The following is a 19,213-nucleotide window of genomic DNA, read 5'->3' as shown; positions in this document are numbered from 1 at the left end:
TGTTTTTTTTTTTTTTTTTTTTTTTTTTTTTTTTTTTAGTAAGAAAACTTACTTTACAGTAAGTTTTGAAGTCAGATACTGTGATGCCTCCAGCTTTGTTCTTTTTGCTCAGGATTGCTTTGGTTATTCAAGGCCTTTTGTTATTCTACATAAATTTTGGGATTTGTCTTTTCTTTTTCTGTGGAGAATGTCATTGGTATTTTGGTAGAGACTGCATTGATTTGTAAGTTGCTTTGTGTAATATTGTCATTTTAACAATATTAATTCTGTCAATCAATGAGTGTGGAATATCTTTCCATTTTTTGTGCCCCCTTCAATTTCTTTCATCAGTTTTTTTATAATTTTCCTTGTATTGATCTTTCACTTTTTGAGTTAGATTGATTTTTAGGTATTTTGCATTTTTTGCAGTTATTGTAAATGGGATTGCCTTCTTGATTTGTTTGACATTGGCATATATACATGTTACTGTTTTTTGAATGTTGATTTCGTATTCTGCAACTTTACGGAATTCATTTATCAGTACTGATAATTTTTTGTTGGAGTCTTTAGGTATTTCTAGGTATAAGATCATATTATCTGCAAATGATGCTCCACAGGCAGCAAAACAAGTTTGAACAATTTCAAGGAAATATAATTTATATCATGTATCCTTTCTGTCCACAATGGAATAAAGCTAGAAATCAAAAACAAGATGAACTTCGTAAACTACACAAACACATGGAAATTAAAGAACATGCCCCTGAATGAGCAATAAGCCAATGAAAAAATTAAGAAGTAAATTTAAGACGAGGCACAGTGGCTCATGCCTGCAATCTCAGCACTTTGGGAGGTCCAGGAACACCGATCCCTTGAGCTCAGGAGTTCAAGACCAGCCTGGGCAACATCACAAAACCTCATCTCTACACAAAAAGTACAAAAATTAGCCAGGTGTGGTGACATGCACCTATAGTCTCAGCTACTTGGGAGGCTAAGGTGGGAGGATAACTTGAGCCCAGAAGATTGAGGCTGCAGTGAGCCATGTTCATGCCACTGCATTCCAGTCTGGGTGACAAAGTGAAACCTGTCTCAAAACAAAGTGTATTAGTCCATTCTCATGCTGCTAACAATGACATACCCAAGAATGGGTAATTTATAAAAGAAAGAGGTTTAATGGAATCACAGTTACACATGGCTAGGAGGCCTCACACTCCTGGTGAAAGACAAAGGAAGAGCAAAGGGACATCTTACATGGTGGCAAGCAAGAGGGTATGTGCAGGGGCACTGCCCTTTATAAAACCATCTTATCTCATGAAACTTATTCACTATCAGGAGAACAGCATGGGAAAAATCCACCCCCATGATTCAATTATCTTCCACCGGGTCCCTCCATGACATGGAATTATTACAATTGAAAGTGAGATTTGGGTGGGGACACAGAGCCAAACATTATCAAAAAGCAAATTTGAAAATGTACTGAAACAAATAAAAATGGAAATACAACATAAAAAAAATCTATGGGATATAGTAAAAGCAGTACTAAGAGTAAAGTTTACAGCAATAGACATGTAAGTGAAAAAAGTAGAAAGACACTCAAAAAAACAACCTAATGATGCACTTCAAAAACTAAGAAAAGTAAGAACACATCAAGCCCCAAATTAGTAGGAGATGTAATAATAAAGATTAGTGCAAAAATAAATTAAAACAAAATATACGGAAGATCAATGAAAAAACTTATTTTATTGAAAAGATAAAATCAACATACCTGTAGCTACACTAAGAGAAAGAGAGAAGATCCAAATAAAATCAGAAATATAAAAGGAAACACAAGTGAGATCTCAGAAATAAAAAAAAAATTCAAAACTATTATAAAAAATTATACACCAATAAATTGGAAAACCTAGAAGAAATGGATACATTCCTTGACACATACAGCTTACTAAGACTAAACCATGAAGAAAGAGAAAACCTCAATAAACCAACAATGAGTGATGAAATAGAAGCTGTAACAAAATTTCTCCCATCAAATAAAAGCCCAGGACCTGATGGCTTCATTGTTTAATTCCAGCAAACATTTAAAAAATGAATAATATCAATTCACTCAAACTCTTCAAAAACTTAAAGATATGGGAATACGTCCAAACTCATTCCACAAGGCCAATGTTACCCCAGTATTAAAACTATACAAGGCCACAAAAAAAGAAAACTAGAAGCCAGTATCACTGGTGAACATAGATACAAAAATCCTCAACAAAATACTAGCAAAGCAAATATAACAACACATTAAGAAGTTTATTCACCATAATCAAGTAGGATTCATCCCAGGAATGCAAGGATAGTTCAACATATACAAATTAATAAATGTGATACATCACATTAAGGGTATCAAGAACGAAAACCCATGTGATTATTTTAATAGATGCCAAAAAAGAATTTGATAAAATCCAACATCTATTTATGATGAAAACCCTCAACAAAATGGATATAGAAGGAGCATAACTCAAAATAATAAAGGTTGTATATGACAAACCCACAGTTAACATTGTGTTAAACAGTGAAAAGTTGAATTACTCTAGTTATTTCTTCCACTTTGTTTTGACAACTCTTATTATCATTCGTAGACATACTTTGTTTGTTTAGGATAACTGTGTCAATATTTATGTTCACCATTCCTTTTTGCATCTTTCTACTGGCTATATTTTTAAACACATGAAGATCTTCTTTTAGTAGTTCTTTTCTGGATAGTTAATTCAATCATCTACTGATTTAAAATTCTTATAGAGCATCTGCTATATGCTATGCAGAGTTTTATGTGGTGTAGATATAGCAGTAAACAAAACAAAGTCCCTGCTCTCATGGAACTTCCAGGCTAGTGGAAGCTGGCTAGTGCAATGTAAACAAATAAAAAATATACATTTTTTTCAGTGCTATAAGGAAGAAAAATAACTCATCATAAGAGGAAGGGAGGTTACTATTACTGATAGGATGTTCAAGCAATGCTCTCTGATACAGTAACTTTTGATTGAAACCTGAAGGCTGTGAGTGATTCAGCCATGAGAAAACCTGGAGCAACAGTGAAGATCTGTTCATGGTAAATTCTCTGCCTTATTTTACTTATCTAAAATTATCTTTATTTTGACTTCACTCTTAAATGATCATCTAAGTTTGGCTATAGAATTCTGAGGTGATTGTTACTTTTCTGTCAACATTTTCTCCCCAGGTTTGTGGGTTTTTATGATGAAGGGATGTTGAATTTTATCAAATGCTTTTTCAGCATCAGTTGAAATGATGATAGGGTTTTGTCTTTCATTCTACTGATATGAACGAATTTCTGCTGATATTGATTGATTTGCATATGTTGAACAATCCTGGAATCCCAGGGATAAATCCCACTTGGACATGATGAGTGATCTTTTTAATGTGTTGTTGAATTTGGTTTGCTAGTATTTTCTTGAAAATGTTTGCCTCAATAGTCACCAGATATATTGTCTTGTAGTTTTTTTATGTGTCTTTGTCTAGTTTTGGTATGAAGGTATTGCTGGCCTTGTAGAATGCTCTTGGTATAGGATTCCCTTCTCCTCTATTTTTTGGAATAGTTTGAGTAGGATTGGTATTAGTTCTTTAAATGTTTGGTAGAATTCATCAGTGAAGCCATCAGGTCCCAGGCTTTTCTTTACCAGGAGTCTTTTTATTACGGCTTTGATCACATTACCTGTTTTTGGTCTGTTCAGGTTTGGATTTCTTCATGGTTCAATCTTGGTAGTTTTGTATGTGTCTTAGAATTTCCCAATTTCTTCTAGATTTTCCAATTTGTTGGCAAATAGTTGCTCTTAGTAGCCAATAATGATCCTTTGAATTTCTTCCTTATCAATTTTAATGTCTCCTTTTTCATCTCTGATTTTATTTATTTCATTATTCTCTCTTTTCTTCTTAGTCTGACTAAAGGTTTGTCAAGTTTGTTTATCTTTTCACAAACCTACTGTTTTTCATTGATCTTTTGTGCTGTTTTATTTATTGAAGTTTCATTTATTTCTACTCTCATCTTTATTTTTTCTTTTCTTCTACTAATGTTTGGTTTGGATTGCTTTTGTTTTTCTAGTTCTTTAAGATGCATCATTAGGTTTGAAGTTTTTATTTGAAGTTTTTCTTCTTTTTTGGTAGAGGCACTTATAGCTATAAACTTCCCTCTTAGCACTGCTTTCACTGTATGCCATAGGTTTTGGTATGTTGTGTTTGCATTATCATTTGTTTCAAGGAATTTTTCAATTTCTCTCTTAATTTCTTCAATGACCCATTGGTCATTTAGGAGTATGTTGTTTAATTTCCATGTGTTTGTGTAGTTTCCAAAATTCCTCTTGTTCTTGATTGCTAGTTTTATTCCATTGTGGTCAGAGAATAGGTTTGATACTATTTCAATTTTTTAAAAATGTTTTAAGGCTTGTTTTGCGGCCTAACATAAGGTCTATCCTTAAGAATGTGCCATGTGCTAAGGAAAAAATTGTGTATTCTGCAACCATTGGAGGAAATGATCAGTAAATATCTATTAGGTCCATTTGATCTATACTACAGATTAAGTCCAAAGTTTCTTTGATGATTGTCTGTCTGGACTATCTGTCCAATGTTGAAAGTGAGTTGTTGAATTCTTCAGCCATCATTGCATAGGGCTCCATCTCTCTCTTTAATAATATTTGCTATATATTTCTGGGTGCTCCAGCATTGGGTGCATATATATTTACAATTGTTATTTCCTATTGCTGAATTGAATCCTTTATCATTATATAGTGACCTTCTTTGTGTCTTCTTATAGTTTTTTTCTTGACATCTATTTTGTCTGATATAAGTGTAGCTACTCCTGCTCTTTTTTGCTTTCTATTTGCATGGAATATCATTTTCCATGCCTTTATTTTCAGTCTATATGTGTCTTTAAGGGTGAAGTGTGTTTCTTTTAGACAACAGACCACTGGCTCTTGTTTTTTTCATCCATTCACCCACTGTATGTTTTTTTTAATTATAGCATTTAGTCAATATACATTCAGTATTATCAGTAGTAAGCAAGGACTTACTCCTGCCATTTTGTTATTTGTTTTCTAGTTTGTTTTGTGGTCTTCTCTTCCTTTTTTCTTCCCTTCCTGTCATTGTTTTACTGAAGGTGATTTTCTCTGATGATATGATTTAGTTTCTTCCTTTTTGAGTATCTATTGTATGGTTTTTGGTTTAAGTTTACCATGAGGCTTGCAAATACTATCTTATGCCCTGTTATTTTAAGATGATGACAACTTAATATTGTTCCCATAAACAAACAAACAAGCAAAAATAGCAAAGACTTGGAATCAACCCAAATGTCCATCAGTGACAGATTGGATTAAGAAAATGTGGCACATATACACCATGGAATACTATGCAGCCATAAAAAACGATGAGTTTGCGTCCTTTGTAGGGACATGGATGCAGCTGGAAACCATCATTCTTAGCAAACTATCACAAGAACAGAAAACCAAACACCGCATGTTCTCACTCATAGGTGGGAACTGAACAATGAGATCACTTGGACTCGGGAAGGGGAACATCACACACCGGGGCCTATCATGGGGAGGGGGGAGGGGGGAGGGATTGCATTGGGAGTTATACCTGATGTAAATGACGAGTTGATGGGTGCAGTAGACCAACATGGCACAAGTATACATATGTAACAAACCTGCACGTTATGCACATGTACCCTACAACTTAAAGTATAATAATAATAAATAAATTAAAAAAAAAAATTCTATACCTTATTTGTTCCCCCACTTTTTTAACTTTTTGTTGTTTCTATTTATATCTTATTGTACTGTCTACATCTTGGAAAGTTGCTGTAGTTATTATTTTTGATTAGTACGTCATTGAATCTTTCTGTGAAGATAAGAGTAGTTTACACAGCACAGTTGCAGTGTTACAGTATTCTCTGTTTTTCTGTGTACTTACTAATACCAGGGAGTTTTGTACCTTCAGATTATTTCTTATTACTCATTAATGTTCTTTTCTTTCTGATTGATGTACTCCCCTTAGCATTTCCTGTGGGCAGATCTGGTGATGATGAAATCCCTCAGCTTTTGTTTTTCTGGGAAATTCTTTATTTCTCTTTCATGATTGAAGGATATTTTCAATAGAGTTACTATTCTAGGGTAAAAGTTTTTACTTCAGTACTTTAAATATGTCATGCCATTCTCTCCTGTCCTGTAAGGTTTCCATTGAAAAGTCTGCTGCCAGATGTATTGGAGATCCATTGTATGTTGTTTCTTTTCTCTTGCTGCTTTTATAGTTATTTCTTTATTTTTGACCTTTGGGAGTTTGATTATAAAATGTTTTTGAAGTAGTTCTTTGAGTTAAGTCTGCTTGATGTTCTATAACCTTCTTGTACTTGGATAATGAGGTCTTTCTCTGTGTTTGGAATATTCTTTGTTATTTTCCATTTAAATAAACTTTCTACTTCTATCTCTTTCTGTACCTCCTATTTAAGGCCAATAACTCTTAGATTTGCCCTTTTGAGGCTATTTTCTTGTTCCTGAAAACATGGTTCATTGTTTTTTATTCCTTTTACTTTTGTCTCCTATTACTGTGTACATTCAAATAGCCTGTCTTCAGGCTCAATAATGATTTATTCTGCTTGACTCATTCTGCTGTTAAAAGACTCTGATGCATTCTTCAGTATGCCTATTGCATTTTTCAGTTCGAGAATTTCTGCTTGATTCTTTTTAACTGTTTCAGTCTCTATTCATTTTATCTGATAGAATTCTGAATTCTTTCTCTGTGTGATATTGAATTTCTTTGAGTTTCCTCAACACAGCTATTTTGAATTCTCTCTCTGAAAGGTCATATATCTCTTTCTCCATGTTTGTTCCCTGGTGCCTTATTTAGTTTATGGTATAATTTAGCTGTGTCTCCACCCAAAACTCATCTTGAATTGTAGTTCCCATAATCCACACATGTCACAGGAAGGAACTGGTTGGAGGTAATTGAATCATGGTGGTGCTTACTCTCATGCTGTTCTTGTGATAGTGAGTGAGTTCTCAAGGGATATAAAGGGCTTTTCCCCCTTTTGCTTGGCACTTCTCTCTCCTGCCACCATGTGAAGAAGGATGTGTTTGCTTCCCCTTCTGCTATAATTGTAAATTTCCTGAGGCCTCCCCAGCCATGCTGAACTGTGATTTAATTAAGCTTCTTTCCCTTATAAGTTACAGTCTTGGATATGTCTTTATTAGCAGTGTGAGAATGGACTAATACAGTAAACTGCTATCACAGAGAGTTGGGCACTGTTGTAAAGATACCTGAAAATGTGGAAGAGACTTTGGAACTGGGTGACAGGCAGAGGTTGAAACAGTTTGGAGGTCTCAGAAGAAGACAGAAAAATGTGGGAAAGTTTGGAACTTTCTAGAGACTTAGAGGGCTCAGAAGACAGGAAGATGTGGGGAAGTTTGGAGCTTCCTAGAGAATTGTTGAATGGCTTTGACCAACATGCTGATAGTGATATGTACAATAAAGTCCAGGCTGAGGTGATCTCAGATGGAGATAAGGAACTTGTTGGAAACTGGAGCAAAGGTGACTTTTGTTATGCTTTGGCAAAGAGACTGGTGACAATTTTGCCCCTGACCTAGTGATCTGTGGAACTTTGAATTTGAAAGAGATTATTTAGGGTATCTGGTGGAAGAAATTTCTAAGCAGCAAAGCATTCAAGAGGTGACAGAGCATAAAAGTTTGGAAAATTTGCAGACTGGCAATGAGATAGAAAAGAAAAAGCCATTTTCTGGGAATAAATTCAGACTGGCTGCAGAAATTGTATAAGTAACAAAGAGCAGAATGTTGTTTACCAAGACAATGGGTAAAATGTCTCCAGGCCATATGTGAGACTTTCACAGCAGCCTCTTCCATCACAGGCCCAGAGGCCTAGGAGGAAAAAATGGTTTCATGGGCCAGGCCCAGGAACCCCCTGCTCCATGCAACCTGGGGACAGTGTCCTGCATCTTCAGCTGCTTCAGCTCCAGCTGTGGCTAAAAGAAGCCAAGGTACAGCTCAGGCCATGGCTTCAGAGGGTGCAAGCCCCAAGTCTTGGCAGCTTCTGCATGACATTGAGCCTGCAGGTACACAGAAGTCAAGAATTGAGATTTGGGAATATCCACCTAGATTTCAGAAGATGTATGGAAACTCCTGGATGTCCAGGCAGAAGTTTTCTGCAGGGGTAGAACATTCATGGAGAACCTCTGCTAGGGCAGTGTCGAAGGGAAATATGGGGTTGAAGCCCACACACAGAATTCCCACTGGGGTACCACATAGTGGAACTGTGAGAAGAGGGCCACCATCCTGCAGACCCCAGAATGGTAGATCCACTGACAGCTTGCGCCATGCACCTGGAAAAGCCACAGACACTCAACTCCAGCCCATGAAAACAACTGGGAGGGGGGCTGTACCCTGCAAAATCACAGGGGTGGAGCTGCCTAAGGCCATGGGAACCCACCTCTTGCATCAGCATGACCTGGATGTGAGGCATAGAGTCAAAGGAGACCGTTTTGGAACTTTAAGGTTTAATGACTGCACTATTGGATTTCAGACTTGCATGAGGACTGTAGCCCCTTTGTTTGGCCAATTTCTCCCATTTAAAATGGCTGTATTTACCTAATGCCTGTACCCCCATTGTATCCAGTTAGTAATGAACTTGCTTTTGATTTTACAGGCTCATAGGTGGAAAGGACTTGCCTTGTCTCAGATGAAACTTTGAACTTAGACTTTTGAGTTAATGATGGAGTTAGTTAAGAATTTGGGGAACTGTTGGAAGGACATGATTGTATTTTTAAATGTGAGGATATGAAATTTGGGAGGCACTAGGGGTGGAATTATATGATTTGGCTATTCCCTCATCCAAATCTCATCTTGCCTTGTAGTTCCCATAATCTCCATGTGTCATAGGAGGGGCCTGGTGGGAGGTGATTAAATTATGGGGGTGGTTACCCTTATGCTGTTTTCATGGTAGTGAGAGAGTTCTAATGAAATCTGATGGTTTTATAAGTGGCTTTTTCCCCTTTTGCCTGGCACTTCTTGTTGCCACCATGTGAAGAAGGATGTGTTTGCTTCCCGTTCTGCCATGATTGTAAGTTTCCTGAGGTCTCTCCATCCATGCTGAACTTTGAGTCAATTAAATCTCTTTCCTTTATAAATTACCCAGCCTTGGGTATGTCTTTATTTTTATAATGAGAATGGAGTAATGCAGTTCATTTGGTGAGTTTGCGTTTTTCTTGGATTGTCTTTATACTTCTAGATGTTCATCAGATCTGGGCATTGAAGAGTATGGTATTTATTATAGTCTTCTCAGTCTGGGCTTGTTTGTACCCCTCCTTTTTGGGAAGGCTTTTTAGATATTTGAAAGGACGTGGATGTTGTGATCTAAGTTGTATCTGTTTTAGGGGACACCTCAAGCTCAGTAACACTGTGGTTCTTGCAGTCTTGTAGAGGTTCTGCCTTAATGTTCTTAGACAATATCCAGAAGAATTCTCTGCATTACCAGGTAAAGACTTTTGATGGCTTCCCTTACTAACTTTCAAACAAATTAAGTCTCTCCCTATGTTCTAAGCCACCTGAAGCTGAGAGTGGAGTGATAAAAGCACCCCTATGACCACCACCACTATTACTGTGCTAGGTCAGACCTGAACCCAGCACAGTATTGGGTCTCACTCAAGGCTTCCTGTAACTACTTCCTGGCTACTGCCTATGTTCACTCAAGGCCCTGGTGCTCTACAATCAGTATATGACAAAGCCAGCCAGGCCTGTGTCCTTCTGTTTGGGGTGGTGAATTCTTCCAGGCCCTTGGCAGATCTGGATATGCCATCTGGGAGCCAGAGACTACAGTCATAAATAGAAATCTACCTGGTTTTTCTCTTTTACTGCAGCTGAGCTGGATCTCAAACCACAACATGCAGTCTTTCCTACTCCACCTTCCCCTTTCCATAGGCAGAGGAGCCTCACCTCATGGCCACCATCACCACAGCCCTACAAGAGTAATGCGTGACTACTACTGATGTTCCCTTAAGGCCCAAAAGCTCTTCAGTTGGCTTGTATTGAATACTGCCTGGCCTGGGACTCACCTTTCAGGGCAGTTTCCTCCAGTCTGGCCCAAGGCAGGTCCAGAAATGCTGTCCAGGAGCCAAGTCCTCAAATCAGGGTCCCCAAGAGCCTGCTTGATGCTCTAACACACTGAGGCCAAGCTCGTACTGAAGGTTGGAGAAAAAAAAATCCCATTTACTTTTCCCTCCACTTTTTTCCAAGCAGAAAGAGTTTAGTCCCATAGCCATCACAGCTGGAAATGTACTGAGTCTCACTTGAAGCTAGCAAATCTCAGAGCCTCATCCAAGGCCTATCACATAGTATTTGGGTATCACTGCTGGTTATTCAGGGCCCAAAGGCACTTTAGTTAGGTGATAAATCCTGCCAGTGATGGTTCCTTCCCTTCAAGGCAATGGGCTTCCTTCTGACCCAGTGTATTTCTAGAAATGTCATCTTGGAGGTAGGGCCTGTAAAAAGGGCCTCACAACTCTGCTGCCCTATCCTTCTGTGGCTGAGCTGGTATCCAAGATGCAAGACAAAGTCTTCCCTACTCTTCCCTCTCCTCTACTTGAGTGGAGGGAAGGGATCTCTTTTGGAGCTGCGAGCTGTGCAGCTTTGGGTTAGGGGAGGAATGAAGCCAGCACTCCCTTAGCTGCCCTGGCTGGTGTCTCCATAGGTCACATGTCTCCCCACAATCAGTTCACTGGCTCTGGACCCAGTTTAGCACCAGAAATCACCTACGAATTGCTGCCCTTGTGGCCTAGACTGCTGTTCATGTTTACTTAGGGCTCCAGAGCACTTTAGCCCAAGGTGGCAAGGCTTATGGAAACTGAAGTTGCGCCTTCTGGGATCAGTGATTCCCCTCTGGCTAGGGCTAGGATAAATGCTCCCTCCATGGGCAGGCATCAGCTAAGTTTGTTCTGGTTTTGCTTTCTGCTGTAACAGGGCAGCACTAGTTCAATGTCTCACAGTTGCTGTGCTCTCCCCTCGTCAGTGTACAAAACAGTTCTCCATGCCACACCACCACTGACAGCGGATGGAGCAGGGGTGGTGTCAGTGATTCAAGACTGTTTTTCCTAACTCTTCTGTGCCTCTTTCAGTGAAACATAGTTAAAATCAGGTACTGTGAGTGCTCTCCTGATTTTTAATTCCCATGAAGGTGCTTTTTGTGTGTGTGTGTATAGATAGTTGTTAAATTGGTGTCCTTGCTGGGGGGGTCACGGGGAGGCACAATCAATGGAGCCTTCTATTGTGCCATCTTCTTCTGCTCTCAACGACATTTTCAAAGTGTATTTTTATTGTCTTTTTGGTTTCTATTGTTGCACTTAAGAAGTCAACATAAGTGGTGATTATAAGTCAAGTGGTCGTGTCTTTGTAGGTAGCATGTCTTTTCTGTTTTGCAATTTTTAAAATCAAAATGTGGCACATATACACCATGGAATACTATGCTGCCATAAAAAAGGATGAGTTTGTGTCCTTTGTAGGGACATGGATGCAGCTGGAAACCATCATTCTTAGCAAACTATCACAAGAACACAAAACCAAACACCGCATGTTCTCACTCATAGGTGGGAACTGAACAATGAGATCACCTGGACTCGGGAAGGGGAACATCACACACCGGGGCCTATCATGGGGAGGGGGGAGGGGGGAGGGATTGCACTGGGAGTTATACCTGATGTAAATGACGAGTTGATGGGTGCAGCACACCAACAAGGCACAAGTATACATATGTAACAAACCTGCACGTTATGCACATGGACCCTAGAACTTAAAGTATAATAATAATAAAAAAATAAATAAAATAAAATAAAATGTCTGTTTTGGTATTCTTTAAATTCATTATGCACTGCCTGGGATCTATTTTAATTTATTGAGCTTGCAATTCATTATGGTACTTGAAGCTAAAGATGTATATATTTCAACAATTCTGGAAATTGTAGTCCACTACTACTTTGAATATTGTTTCTCCCCTATTTTCTCGAATCTCTCACATTTAGAATTGTAATATATGTATACTGAAACTTCTATTTTTATCCTTCATAGTACTATACCTCCCTTTCATATTTTCTATCGGTTATAAGTCTGAAATGTGAACTGGGCAATTTTTCCTCATATGTTTTTTTTCCAATTCACTAATAGCTCTTTCATAAGAGATGTTATACTCAGATTTTGGGACTCACCCTCTCAGTGGTTCTCTTGTTCCCAGGACTTCCTCATGAATTTTCATCTTCCAATCCAGAGCTTTTTCTCTGATAAGCTAATACTTTTTCAGATTTCCTCCACTTGAATTGTGATGGCTTAAGGAATTCCTTCAGTCTAAATGGTAGCAAATTCACAAACATCATCCAGCTGATTTCTTTCATTTAGTGGACCACTATCCTATTGTTTCTGCCTATTTTTTTTTTAACTGGGCCCCAGGGTCTCTCCTATTTGTGTGTAGTATAGTGATCAGCCAGAATTTTTGGCAGAATATATATTCAGATTTGGAGGCCCATCCCTTCTGGGATGCTCTTACTTTTGAGTCTTCTATCCCTAGTAGTCCAGATTCTCTGCCACCTTGAGCTAGTAAGGCTGTTGTATATACTACAGGAATTCTAGGTTTGGGAAGCAACTTCAAGAAAGAAAAATCACAAACTCGCAATTCTAATCTATTGCTGCTGCCATCTTTCAAAGGTAAACTCACCTTAGGTTTCTGTCTGCTTTCAGTCACACTCCACTGTTTTCAAGAAATACAGGTATATACAGTTGTTGTTCAGGTTTTATAATTAATAGCTGCAAGAAAATGTACTCAAATAATTTGTTATACTGTTACCAATACCTGGAACATTTATTGTTAATTTATTTTGTATTTACATAAACAGCAAATTTGAATATTTTCTTCACATTTATTAGCAATTTTTATCCATTTCATGACTTTGCTGTTCATTTACCCATTTTATCTTATTTGTCTATAAGATATGTTTTTTTATCTTATCTATAATATTTCATTATTTATTGAGGATAACAAGCTATTCGCGAATCAGACATATTGTTATTTTGAGGCTCAGATTAAATGTATGATAAAATGTAAGGTTTTGGTTTTGTGGTGATTTTTATATTGGCCTTCGATGGGGTCATTAAGCAGCAGAGACAAGGTAAGAAACTTGTTCTTATTTGGGTGTCACTGCATAGAGGAGGGAGCACTTGCTTTTTCATAAGGCAAAGTCTTATGATCAACTTGTGTGGTGTGTGGGGATGTGTTGGCAGCGGTCTTCCTAAAAAACGCCTTGTCAGATATGTTATCCTCATGCTTATTAATCTCCATGGCATTATTTCTCAATCATAATCATTTTCCTTACACACCAGGAGCTACTGTTAATAGACTGCTGCCTCTCTGCATCAGAGGAAATATTGCAAGGTAATTAATATTTGCTAAGGGCACTATGAGCCCTTACCAGAACTCAACTGAAACATTGTTTATCTCTCTTTTCGTCCCTAGGAGTACACTATTGATGTATTTTTTCGGCAGACATGGCATGATGAAAGACTGAAATTTGATGGCCCCATGAAGATCCTTCCACTGAACAATCTCCTGGCTAGTAAGATCTGGACACCTGACACCTTCTTCCACAATGGCAAGAAATCGGTGGCTCATAACATGACCACGCCCAACAAGCTGCTCAGATTGGTGGACAACGGTACCCTCCTCTACACAATGAGGTCAGAGAGTGGTGGCTCCCACCCAAAGTATATTGGGAGTAGGACTGGGCTTAAAAGCAGAATGTTTTAGAGTATCCACTGAAAATTCTCTCAAGTGTATAGATTAGAAATGTACAGGTATATATACACTTCCTAATATAATTGCATGCATACATACTCACAGACATACATATTCTAATAAACACATAAATAGTTGCATAGATGAACATTTTGAGAAACACAGAGGTATACGTTCATGATTTGTGTATGCATGCATACCCAAAGACACATGTGGACTAACACAGAAGGACATATGTATTCACGGTCACTTAAATACACAAATTCACAAAAACATACACACAGGCATGAACACTGATAATTAGAATTGACTAGGTTTAAATGCAGCAGCAAACTATCCCTATGATGCAGAGTTGTGAGTATCAAATGAGATAACTATGGGTATTTTGTGAAACATACAGTGTTTTATAAAGATAAATTTTAAAATACTTATTTAAAATTTTTATTTATTTAAATATATTTATTTTATGCTACATTACCTTAGGATACTGAAGATGATAATAAGTGAATTTTCCAAACAATTTAAGATTATATCTATGTCTATCTATCTATACATGGTGTTTATATGTGTGTGCATATGTGTGTGTATATATAATATTTAAATCTTCATAAAATATAAATTATATTTCATACTTTTCCACCTCCCAATGGATAAAAATATCACAATTTTATTTATTTCATGACTTATTACTGTCATAGAGTTATTAGGCATTGAATTTTGCTGTCAAAAAGAATAAGTTTGAAAGGATTTTCGATGCAATAAGATTCTTTCCCCAATACTAAAATACATTCTTGGTTTTTGGGTTTGGTTTTTATGAATTTTCTTATTCCTCTGATATCAATTGTCACTTCCTGATGCTTCCTCCCACATTAATGAGTGCTAATTTTGTGTAGTGGAGCTTCTATGGCTATTTAGAATTGGTGTATTTGTTATTTTGCAGAAGCAAACTCAAATATTGCATGCCTGGTAAATAGGTGGTGAAGAAATGAAGTGTGTTTGTCTGTATACTAATCTCTCATTACTTCAAATTTGCTATTTATTGGTGTTTTTCCCACAAGAATTTGGAAGATGTGGAGATGATCAAGGAAAAAAGGGCAATAATAATTACTTAAGAGAGAAGTTGGATGAGAGACAGGAGGAAAAATGAGCATAGAGGAGATATGACCATAGAGTGGAGGATAAAATAATGAAGAAGGAAAGTGGATAGAAGTGGGAAGATGAGGGTTGAGAGGGGAGGAGAAGACTAATTACACAGAGTACATAGAGGTATACATATTGGAGAAATGAGAAAGGTGAAAAGAAAGAGAATATGAGAAGAGAGGAAAAAAAGAGTAGAGAAGTTGAGAAGACAAAGGATAAGATGGTGTAAAATAAAGAAGCTAGATTAGATATTAGGAAATCCTAAAGAGACAGGAGAATATAATGAAGTGGATGTAGTAGGTGGGAATAAAGAGGAAAAGACATAGAGAAGTAGAGGAAAGGACATGGGAGGAGATGAACAAGAGTGAGGGAAATTGTAGACAGAAGAAAGAGAAGCTTTCCTTCATTTATTCATTTGCCAAACATGTCTTGACTTCCTAATATATACACATTCCTAATATATAAAGTAAATTCTGGAAATGCAAACATTAATGAGACATAGTCTCTCTTCTTAAGATAATCATAATATAATAGGGGAGAAAGACTAATAGCATACTAGCAAATGATGTTAACTAAAATGTTAAAGAGATGGGTAGTTATTGGAATATAGAGCAGGGTCATCTAACTCATTCTTTTGGGACAGGTTGAGAGAAGAGTCCCTGGATAAGGCAAGAGCTAGGCTTCTGATTATTGGTATTAACATTAGCATTTTATATTATTATGTAAGTAGAATGCAGTCCAGAAACTTCTAGGCAGAAGGAAGAGAGGAAGGACATTCTAGACAGAGAAAACCAAGTGAGCAGTTGCAGGGAACGGAAGGACGTATTTTAGGCAAGAGACTGAGGTGGTCAGTTTTCTATTTCATATGGCTGTGCAGCTACTGGGTAAATAATGCATTTGAAGGTAAAAAGACTGGAATTAGAGAAAATGATTAAGAAACTGCTGAAATAGTCTAGATTAGAAGTGGTGTTCTAATTCAGAACAATGGATTAAGATGGAGAAGTGACGATATGTTGAGGAAATAGGCAGTAAATATAGAAAACTTCAGAATGACAGAGAGGAGTTGTGAAGGTAGTAGGTATCCAAATAACATGAGTGAAAGATGGTACTATAGGCTGGACTAGACGATATGAAAGTTAGGACAAATGTAGATAAGTCTGTGAGGTTAATTTGGGACAAGATAAGCTTAAGGTGATTGTAGATTATCCAGGGAAAGAAGTCTAATAGTAGTTGGATATTCGAGTCTTAAGATCAAGGGAGAGATACAATGTAGAGATATAAAGTATGGCATTGTTACTATATTGGAACAAATGGAAACGTAAAAATGGATGTCATCACTTCAGGAAAGAGTATAGAGTAAGAAGAATTTCATGCCAGGTATCTAGTCATCTAGCACTACTATCAGTAAGGCAGTGGAGGGGAAAGAGGAACCTATGAAAGAAACCAGGAAGAAAATGTCAGGGAGCTGTTAACAGTGTGCAGTATCTTGAAAGCTAAGTGTGGTAGTCAATACTACCACTTGCCAATATTTTCACTTCACCTCCATCTGGGTACAAAGTAGTACTATACTTCCCTGAGCCTTGAAGTTCAGCATGGACAAATGACTTGCTTTGGCTAACCAAATGTGCGTGTAAATAGCATGTGTCAGCTCTGAGAGAGGATGGGAAGCCCTTCAAGAGCCAATACATAATTTGCCATGTTGCCTTCCCCTAGCCACGGTAAGTAGCATTATGCCAGGTGGTCTTTGCCCTATCATTCTATGCCCCTTATTGAAGATGACATAGAAGCGAGTGGGTCCCCCTGCCCCAACCAGAGATAGTGTGAGTGAGAAATAAACTTCAGTTACTTTAGGGCACTGAGATTTTCAGATTGTTTCCTACTGCATATTAATCTAACCTGTCTTGACTGATAAATTAAAGTTTCAAAACAATGAGAGTTATCAATAACACCACTAATAGTATAAGTATATTAATTAACATCAATATAGTATGTAAAATATGACAGACACTGTTCTAATCATTCTACTTTTATAATATTCCTAACAACTTTAGTAACTGTATGAGATAGGTACTATTATCCCAACTTTACAGATGAAAAAAAAACTAAGACATGACGTGGGTAAGAGAATTTTTCAAGTTAACTTGGGTAGTAGATGGTTAAGCCAGCATTATTAATATGGTAGGGTAGCTGCAAGTTCATGCACTTTACCCTGTTTACACATTTTTACAACATTGTTGGCTATAGAAAGAGATGTAATATAGAGACTTAGAAGTATGTCTTAAGTTTGGTACCATGGAGGATATTAGTATTCTTCACATACACTGTTTCAATAGAGTGGCTAGTGCAATAGAGAGTTTTAGGAGTTGGAGTGGAGATAGTGCACATAGAAAATAACTTTGAGAAGCTTGTTTGAAAATGAAAGGGAGGAAGGTATCATAGCTACATTCAGGGATAAGAGAAATTGCCATTGTTTTCAGAGGAGAGACTGACACTTACTTGTAAGATAGTACAAAAGAGTCAGTAGGAAGACAAAGATTGAAGATATAGTAGAAATAACACATCGCTGACAGCAAGTTCTCATAAATACCATAAAGGGGATGATATCAAATCTACAGTTAGAGTTTTACTTGAAAGGAAGAGGGACACCTCTTCTCACATTGCATGAAAGTTTATGAGGTTATATATAAATGTTGAAATGAAGGTGGGGAGGATAGGACAGAGAAAAGGTATGAATGAATGTAATATATCAAGGAGAATTTGGGGAAACAGAGCATTAGGGAAGGAATAGATGGAAGAGGCATGCTTGTAATAAACTATAGGAAAGAGAAGAGTTTGAAAAAGAGATAAGAGTTCACACAATTGTGGAAAGAATGGAGTGGAGTAGATGTAAACAGAAAAGAAACTGTATGGAATGAGGTGGATGGAGGGACAGAATAATGAGGAGATGTGGATGGGCAGAAGACAGTAAGCAAATGGAAGAGAAGCAAGAGGAGGGGGAGAGTAATGGGCAGGAAAGGATCTGAACACAGTAGAGATTGCAAATAGTGAGGAGAAATAGAGAATGAATGAAAAGAACAGGATAGAGGAGAAACAACAATAAAAGGAATAAAGCATAGAGGATAGGTTTAAGTTTTCGGGGAGGGATAGAGAAGAGAGAAGAAAGGAGAGAGGATAGGAATATTGAAATATAAAAAAAATAGAAGAGAAGAAAGGAGAGAGGATAGGAATATTGAAATATAAAAGAAATGGAAGATGCAGGTTGAGGAGGGCAGAGGATGAAGCCGAGCAAAGGATTAGTTGCCTTGAAATAAAGTTGAATGAATGGGAAGATGATGATAACTGGGCCCTTTATCCTAGTCTGAATTGGACAAGAAAGTCAAGTTCGATGAGATTAGAGTCTATGTAGAATGCCCTTGTGCTTATTCAGATTCACAGAATAGAGGAAGTACAGAAGCATGGAAGCATGATGAAGTCATTGGTTTCCTACACAGTAGCACCTTGGGTTCAGGAAGGTGGGCCTGGAGGGAGACCTAGGCTCAAAATGGAAAAATAAAAGCCTGGCTCTTTTTACAGCCCCACAATTAATTCACCTAGTGACATTTCTCAAGTCACAAACCGTCTGCTTTCTCTAGTCTGATAGTAATGTAGCTGCTGCCTGTCTTGCAGGCATATGAAAAGCAAAAATTGAATAAAGTCTGCAGAATACTTACAATTTTTCGGAAAGTGTTATTCTTTAGCATCCCTATTATTATTTTGACCCTCAGGAATCTTATCTGGAGTCCATGGGGAGACTACAGTAGGACAGCTTCCTACTAAAATCTGAGCAAGCATTGCATGGGTATGTAACTAGGGCAGTGTAGAAAGAAGCCTTGCTTTGCCTCATCTTGGGACCTCAGAACAACCATAAAAATACAGGCTAAAACCCATTACCCGCTGCTTACTTCAGCAGCACACATACTAAAATTGGAACAATGCATAGATAATTAGCAGAGCCCAGCCCAAGATGATACACACATTTATAAAATATTTTCTATTATTCAGGTATGGTCATATAGAGAACTTCATCTCTATTAATGTCATATTATTTATGAGGATACAGGTAAATGTGTTCATTGTATATAAATGTTGCATAATATATAATACAGTAAAAAAGTCCTATTGACTATCTGAATATGAAGGATAACTATTTATTGAATTTAACTAGATTTTATCCTATTGACTTAAAACATTCATTCAGCACATTCACGAGTGCTTATTATGTTTAAAGTT

The 19,213-nt window shown here is 37.4% G+C and overlaps 1 protein-coding gene and 1 non-coding gene across 2 annotated transcripts in view; both read left to right on the top strand.

The window, feature by feature from the left end:
- The window catches only part of GABRA3 (gamma-aminobutyric acid type A receptor alpha3 subunit), a 288,587-nt gene that overhangs the window by 182,195 nt on the left and 87,179 nt on the right, over positions 1-19,213 (top strand). The window contains exon 5 of the mRNA XM_025372543.1: positions 13,526-13,746. Coding sequence (XP_025228328.1) covers positions 13,526-13,746 — 221 coding nt within the window. The remainder of the gene's footprint in view (positions 1-13,525; positions 13,747-19,213) is intronic.
- Positions 18,878-18,982, top strand: LOC112616705. The gene has a single exon (XR_003117736.1). It is a non-coding gene; the product is annotated as a U6 spliceosomal RNA (small nuclear RNA).

Source organism: Theropithecus gelada, chromosome X, assembly GCF_003255815.1.
Source record: "Theropithecus gelada isolate Dixy chromosome X, Tgel_1.0, whole genome shotgun sequence".
Taxonomy (NCBI): domain Eukaryota; kingdom Metazoa; phylum Chordata; class Mammalia; order Primates; family Cercopithecidae; genus Theropithecus; species Theropithecus gelada.
The sequence above is the reverse complement of the archived record's forward strand: the minus strand, read 5'-3'. Positions and strand labels throughout refer to the sequence as shown.